At 35.7% G+C, this 7,706-nt stretch overlaps 1 protein-coding gene across 1 annotated transcript in view; it reads right to left on the reverse strand.

Moving 5' to 3' along the window:
- LOC102586477 (LRR receptor-like serine/threonine-protein kinase FLS2) overlaps positions 1 to 3,384 on the reverse strand; it is a 3,671-nt gene extending 287 nt beyond the window's left edge. Inside the window, exons 1-3 of the mRNA XM_015308466.1 lie at positions 3,329 to 3,384; positions 2,277 to 2,707; positions 47 to 2,015 (exon numbers count right to left, since the gene is read on the reverse strand). Coding sequence (XP_015163952.1) covers positions 47 to 2,015; positions 2,277 to 2,707; positions 3,329 to 3,384 — 2,456 coding nt within the window. The remainder of the gene's footprint in view (positions 1 to 46; positions 2,016 to 2,276; positions 2,708 to 3,328) is intronic.
- Positions 3,385 to 7,706: the final 4,322 nt, after the last annotated feature.

Genomic DNA, 7,706 nt, shown 5'->3' on the forward strand with positions numbered 1-7,706 from the left:
ATTTCTGTGTCTAACATTTCTCATCACTTCGCATTCGGTATCAAACCTTTTGGATACTTGCTCATTTTCCAAATCGAGAACCTTTATGGCCACTGCAGTTCCACCAAACAATGTGCCTTTGTACACAGAGCCAGAGCTTCCCTCACCAATTAAATTGGATTCATCAAAATTATTTGTTGCTAGTCGAATCTCGTGATAAGAAACAAATTGATGAGTCCCGATCTCTGGTACCTTCTCTACATCTTTGGACTTCCCTTTCTTATGTCGTTTCATTATCCAAATTGAAACCAACAAGAATATCAGAAAGGATGCAATAATCACTGGAGTAACAATTTTTAGCAGAATCTCCTTAAGCTTTGATTGTTTTCCAGGATTAGTGATAGCACAAGCAGGAATCTCCAGTATGTGCATTCCGCAAAGACCTTTGTTCCCAAGAAATGATTGCAAAGTGGAATTTGCAAACACGCCACCACTTGGTATTTCCCCTTCTAAATCATTAAATGAAACATTAATTCTTTTAAGGTATGAGAGTTTTTCCAAAGACTTAGGAATAGTACCTGACAACGCATTTGAAGACAAATCCAAGCATTCTAAGCTTATCAAGTTGGCAAAGGATAATGGAATTTTGCCAAAAAATGAATTGTTCGACAAGTCAATATACTGCAGGTTTTGGAGTTCCCCGAATGTGCTTGGTATCCTTCCTGAAAAGTGGTTATTGTAAAGATATAGTTCTACAATGGCTTTCAGTCCTCCAATATCTGATGGAACTTCTCCCTCTATTGAATTTCGTGACACACTTAGATAGAGAAGACCACTCATCTTCCAAAGGCTCAACGGAAATTTTGAAGAAAATTTATTAAAATCCAAAAAAAGATGTTGTAGCATGCTTAGATTTCCTAAGCATTCTGGAATTAATCCAGAGAGCTCATTAACTTGCAGAGTTAATTCAACCAAATTAGATAAATGATATACCGCCTCTGGAATATGTCCCTGCAATTTATTGTTACTTAGATACAGCCCTTGGAGTTGTTTAAGCTTACCAATCTCAGAAGGAATGCTTCCCGCTAAGTTGTTTCCTCTAAGGCTTAGGATTGTAAGACCGGTCATGTTGCCTATACTTTTGGGGATGAGGCCATTGATGTGTGCATCTTCTATATTAAAGTTATGAATAGTAGATGAAAGATTCCCAATTGAATTGGGCAGAACGCCATTTAACGGATTGGAACCCACTTCTAGATCTCTCAACATCCTACAGTCCGCCAAAGAATTGAAGAATAACAACTCACGCTCTCTTGATTCATTGGTAAGTTGATTATTATATAGGAGCAGTATTTGCAGCTCACGAAGATTTCCCAAATTAGTAGGAATAGTTCCTGTCAGAAAGTTATAACTTAGGTCCAGTAGCTGAAGCTTGGAAGCATTTGTTATAAACAATGGAATTTCTCCTTTGAACTGATTTACTCCCAAGTAAAGTCCTTCAAGGTTGGGGAGATGAAGACCTGTAGTGGTTGGAATTCTCCCTGAGAGGTTGTTGAAACTGAAATCGATCCCTTCCAAAGAAGAGATGTTGAAAATAGCCTCTGGAATTTCACCAATTAGATTAGAATTATGGGCAAACTTTAATTTCCTCAAATTTGATAGCTTCCCTAATTCCAGAGGAATTTGCCCCACTATGCGATAGTTTCCACAATTAAGATTATGCATAGTGGAAATATTTCCCAATGAAGTGCGAATAGTCCCTTTTATTAGATTATCACCAATATAAAACTCATGGAGCTCGGATAAACAACCAATATTTTTGGGTATGTCTCCAGTTATATTGTTGAAAGATACGGACAAAACTTTGAGCTCTGTGAGTTGGCATATGTTGGAAGGAATGCAACAAGAAATTTGGTTGTCAGATATACTTAAAAAGTACAGATTCGTCACAATATTGCCTTCATCTAGCAAGAGAGGACCAGAAAGGCTATTGTTTGCCAGAGATACGGCAAGTAGCGACGAGATATTAAACAGTTCTGGGGAATGAAACCCAGAGGCGAATCTAGGATTTTTCGAACATGGGTGCACCAAGTAAAATGTATTGAAGTGAAAATTGATCCTTAATCCTCAAGGTCAAAAGCTCAACATTTAACCATGAGACTTCTTGTAGTACGGGTGCAAGAATATAATATTATACAAAATCTTAAAAAATATACATATAAAATATACTAATTTTACGAAAAGACCATGGGTGCGGGTGCCCTTTTTTTTGGCTCTAAATTCGCCACTGATGGAACCTGTTAATTGATTATCAGTCAAGGACAAGTCTGCAAGTTGGCTCATATTACCGACCTCCTTTGGAATGTTGCCGCTGACTCTATTCCCAAACAAACTGAAGTTCATCATTTTTGTGGCATTTCCAACAGAAGGAGGGATCATACCCGTGAGGTTATTGTTGGTGAGATCCAAGACTCTGAGTTCGGGTACATACCATGGCCCTTTCCACATTTCACCACCGAGTTCATTGAAAGCCAATAAAATTACTTGAACTCTCCGGTGTTGAAATAGACTTGTTGGTATACTTCCGTTGAGCTGATTGTTTTGAATATCAATCACTCGCAAGCGAGGCAAGTGGCCAAGTTCATAAGGGATGCCACTGCAGAAGTTGTTGTTCTCGAGATTGAGAACACTGAGGAAGGACAAATTGGCCAAAGACGTCGAATTTTGCCTTGAAGTTGCAAATTAGGAAGAGTCAAGGCCACAACCCTTTGGCTTTTTGGAGTGCAAGTGACACCAAACCAAGAGCAAAAAGAAGTATTTTTGGTCCAATTATTGGCCAAAAAATGAGTGGGACTTGCAATAAGATTTTGGAAAGCTAATAGAGCTTGTTGGTCAGTCTCATTAGAGGAAGCAAGTGATATAGAAAATTGGATTAGAAAAAGAAGAATCAATAAGAAAATGTGCTTATTCTCCATATGATATATAATGTTTCAAGGGAATTAATTTGTGTGTGTTGTATTTCCAATATCAAAGTTACTCCACTATATATATCATATCATATATTATTATAAGCATGAACCTCTTAACCCCAAAGTTGATTTACCATTTTACCCCTGCAGTATTACTTAAATATTAATTTTTTTAAAATGTTAGTTAAATATTAATTTATTATAAAGTAAATTTATAATAAATTTAATTTGCTGTCAGCCCTAATTAATTTAATTTTCAGAAACGTATACCTCCTGTTCCACTTCCCTCACGATAGCTGTAACAGTTGTATAGTTGCTGCTCAGCCTTCCCTTCTTCAACGCTCAAGTTCCATTACATAAATTATCCGTTCTTCCAAAACTTTTCAGATGCTTCACTCATCTGTATAAATGTCTCCAACAACATGTTTTTGTCCATTAAAGCTTTGTTTCTCTTTTCTGTGCTTGAATGAAATACATCATTATCAGGTAAATATTGTTCCTACTCTGTTTTTGTTGCGTAATAGTTACGGTCAAATGTCAACAGAACTGTGATCATGAATGAAGGGCAGGACAATCAAAGAGTCCAGTGCACATTCTGATCGTAAGGATGATAACCCTTAGACTGGTCCAGTTCCATGTATTGTTTTCCATCACCATGCTGAGCCATCCCAAGCTCGCACATCATCAATAGTTTCTTGGGTACTAATGCCGCGAAATCTTCTATGTTGTGTACTGTAGTTGTTTTGTCGTTTTAGTCAAAGTATGCATAGTGCTCAAGTCGAGAGTTTTATCCGGGATGATATGAACAACCTGTGATGGAAAACATATATTGGAGTTTATGCAGTCTTTAGTTCCTTTTTATCTTCTCGACTGTTTTTTTAAAAATTTTAATCATTCACTTCTGTTAAATGTTGTTTTGTGGTTTTTAAACACTGCAGGTGTTTTACTTTGCTGTAGGGGACAATAGGCGAGGCCACTTTCTTAAGGTTAATCTACTTTCCTGACCTTGATGCTTTGCTTTTGCTCTGTTTTGCTGCTAATTAAAGTATATGTACACCCTTAGTTTCCTCGCACATTGCGATCGGTTTTACTTGATAGCTTTTAGATGGTCTTATATGAACTCGCACATTACGATCACTTTTACTTGATAGCTTTTAGTTTCTGCCAGGCAGAAATTATCATTCTCCTAGAGTGACCAATTCAATGCAATGGCAACCGGAGACTAAGAAATTATCTTTAGTTAAAAGTCCAACTAACTATGACATGACCACCTTAACTTGACCGTGACAAAGCAGCCAACAGAGTGTTCTTTTGAACAAATTAATCGAGCAATTATCCATTCCACTTTACTCTAAACAATTTTTGGCAATAATTTACTCATTGGCCGTGGTGCAATTTAGTAATCAACTTCATCCAGAATTGTTCCATTGCATTAATTCTTAAATAATCTCTTCTTGCACAGTTCTTTGAGTAAATATATTTTATCAAGGACCGTCATAAATGGATTCGCATCCAATGTAAAAACAACATATTTATGGGCTCTGAATTGACATTTGAATAGATGATATTGGTCCATGTAACGTGCACTAACAAATAAGATAGCCGATAATAGGTAACCAAACTGAGTTTTATCCCGGCCGTGACACGTCCTATCGTAGAAAGTTTTATCCAGGATGATATGAACAACCCGTGATGGAAAACATATATTGGAGTTTATGCAGTCTTCAGTTCCTTTTTATCTTCTCGAATGTTCTTTTTTTACTTTAAATCATTAACTTCTGTTAAATGTTGTTTTGTGGTTTTTAAATACTGCAGGTGTTTTACTGCTGTAGGGGACAAGAGGCGAGGGCGTTTTTAATCTACTTTCCTAACCTTGACGCTTTGCTTCTGCTCTGTTTTGATGCTAATCGAAAATGTATTTACACCCTTAGTTTCCTCGCACATTGCGATCAGTTTTACTTGATATCTTTTAGACAGTCTTAATGCCAGCTTTGCTGTCTTTTTTTCCTTTACTTTTTCTAAGTCAAACAGTTGTTAAAAAAATTTCAGCATTTAGATAAGTTCTGATTAAGGACTATAACAGAGGTCCTACCTCATGCTCAACACTAGAATTTCTACAGTTTTCATTTGTTTCTTTTCTCACACTTTTGCTTGGAGAGGAGGGAGAGAGAGAGAGTTGAAGAAGGATCTTCTTTCCAAACTCTCTTGTACATATGATCAGTAGCTGTTTTTTTTTAACAAAGATGGAACTTTACAAGGTCATACAAAATTCACACAAAACAAAATATTGCTTGGATACGTTTAGCAAAGTGTGATCATCTAAACTCAAACATGAAAAACTTGCTTCTTTTCTACTGACTATATTGATTAGTTTCCTAACTATTGTTGTCCATAAGCACCTTACTGATAAAAAAAATTGATGCTTTTTGAATATCATATTACTGGAAAATAGACATTAAAACACTTCATACGCTAAAAATTCAAATTCATCAATGAGTTAGCTGTAACCATTTGGAACAGTTAAGACTTCAGGTCATGTCTTTGCCTTGATCGTGCCCAATCAAAGTTAATCGTCCAATTTAGGATAGAGGACGCAAAAAATATTGGTATAGCTTTATAACTAAAATTCTGCAATAACAGAGGTAATATAGTAATGCAATGAAACAGACATAGCAGAGTTACTTAGAGGCTCGTCCAAAGGTGTAGCGTAGTGATCAATGAAGTGGGATAAAGTCAAGAGACACCAAAAATTCCTAACAGAAGTCAGAAAGAGCACTTCAATTAAAGTATTGATTGCACTTATCAATTGTTTCTTAAGAGGCTCTTCCAAAGGTGTAGCGTAGTGAGCAATGAGGTGGGATAAAGTCAAGGGACACCAAAATTCCTAAGGGAGTCAGAAAGAGCAAGTCATTATATACATGGCATGTTCTCTTTGAGTCTAGAAAAATCCTATTTCAAGAAGAAAATGATCAGATTATTTTAGCACAACAATTCTATACCTTACATTAGGAAAGTTTTACAATGATTCCAGCTGCTGAAGCAATTGGAAAAAATCCTATACCTCCCAAACATTTAGCTTGCTCGGAAATTTAATTGCCAACCTGAGTTTGAGTGAAAATCAGCAACAAAGACTCCTTTATTAACAGAACAATTAAACTATATAGGGAATTTAGCCTTCAGGCATTCTTAGTAACCCATAATTATGTCAAGAAAATAGAAACATACAGAATTCGAAGAAGATATTATTTTAACACAACAAATCTATACCTTACATTAAGAAATACATAATCTCCAAATCTCTAATTAAATAAACTACTATTAGCTATACTGCTGTTGATATATGCTGTAGTAGAAAATTTAGCATTCGCGTCCAGTTAAGCTATTACAAAATTAAGCTATTGCCATAATATGCCAATAGATTGTTCACCAAGGACTCTTCCGTTTTGAGGTCGATACGTTTGCAATACTTCCGTTATATGCCAATAGATTCTCCACCAAGGACTCTTCCGTTTTGCGGTTGATACGTTTGCAATACTTCCATTATAATAATTTGTTACATTTTTATTGATTTAATTCTATTTGAAATTACGTTTATTATCTCTTCATGTTCTACTACTTTTAATAGGTTTCTTCCTTTCGGCAACACCAAAATTGGTAACATTTCTCCACCTTGGATTAACTTGCTTCAATTAATGTAATATTTAGAATTGAAGGAAAATGCACCCATCATGTTGCTAAGGAATTTAGACCCTTCAAGTGGCTTATGCAATGGCACACGAATGATATGTCGAGGCTTCTCCCAAAATGTCCTGCATGCGGAAATATCAAGTGGTCATTCTGCAACAAACCACGTGTTTCTTCCTAGAATTCAATTATCACCACCAGAAAATGAAGGATACCCATTTAAATTCATTCGAAAGCAATTCCCGGTACGCCTTTGCTTTGCAATGACTATAAATAAAGCCTAAGGTCAAACAATTCAAAATGTTGTATTTGCCCCAACATGTTTTCTCACATGGTCAATTGTATGTGGAACTCTCAAGAGGGATATCTATGTCCACAACAAAAGTACTTGTCCTAACAGAGCAACCCAAACGTCAAAATGGAACATACACAAAGAACATCGTCTATAAGGAAGTTTTAGGCACGATAACCCCATATACATATATGGCCATTCTAACACGGATAATTAACTATTTACAGATCATGCATACTAACAACATTACATTTCTTCAAATTTCAGGCTTAGAAGACACAGACACACCTATGCAAACTTAATGGATTCTTCAGCAACCCATACTCTTCAATGCGTTAATATCATATTCGGAATAGTTCTTTGAGTACTATTATGAGCTTTCTTGATATTGTATTCCGTTCTAATGTCTTAATATTATTATTATTAATAATAGTTTACATTACTTCCATACTTCTCTTTTGACACTTCATATTAACTTCATGTTGGCGTTCCTACTAATATCTCATGCAATCATCAGAAGACTAATGAACACAATGTACGCTTCTACTACATCAATAATAATGCACCCACTCATGACAACACTGCTTTACAAATGTCTCTCCACAGAGAATGATACAACTTAACATGGCTCACACGTGCAGCGCACGTGTCCCTGACTAGTATTACTATAAGCATGAACAAAAAAAGTTGAAAGTTGAATTACGGTTTTACCCCTTCTATTAATTAAATTGTTATAAAATATTTAAATATTTGATTGTATAAGTTTAATTAAAATGTTAAAT

The sequence above is a fragment of the Solanum tuberosum genome, unplaced genomic scaffold (assembly GCF_000226075.1).
Source record: "Solanum tuberosum cultivar DM 1-3 516 R44 unplaced genomic scaffold, SolTub_3.0 scf00086, whole genome shotgun sequence".
NCBI classification, from domain to species: Eukaryota; Viridiplantae; Streptophyta; class Magnoliopsida; order Solanales; family Solanaceae; genus Solanum; species Solanum tuberosum.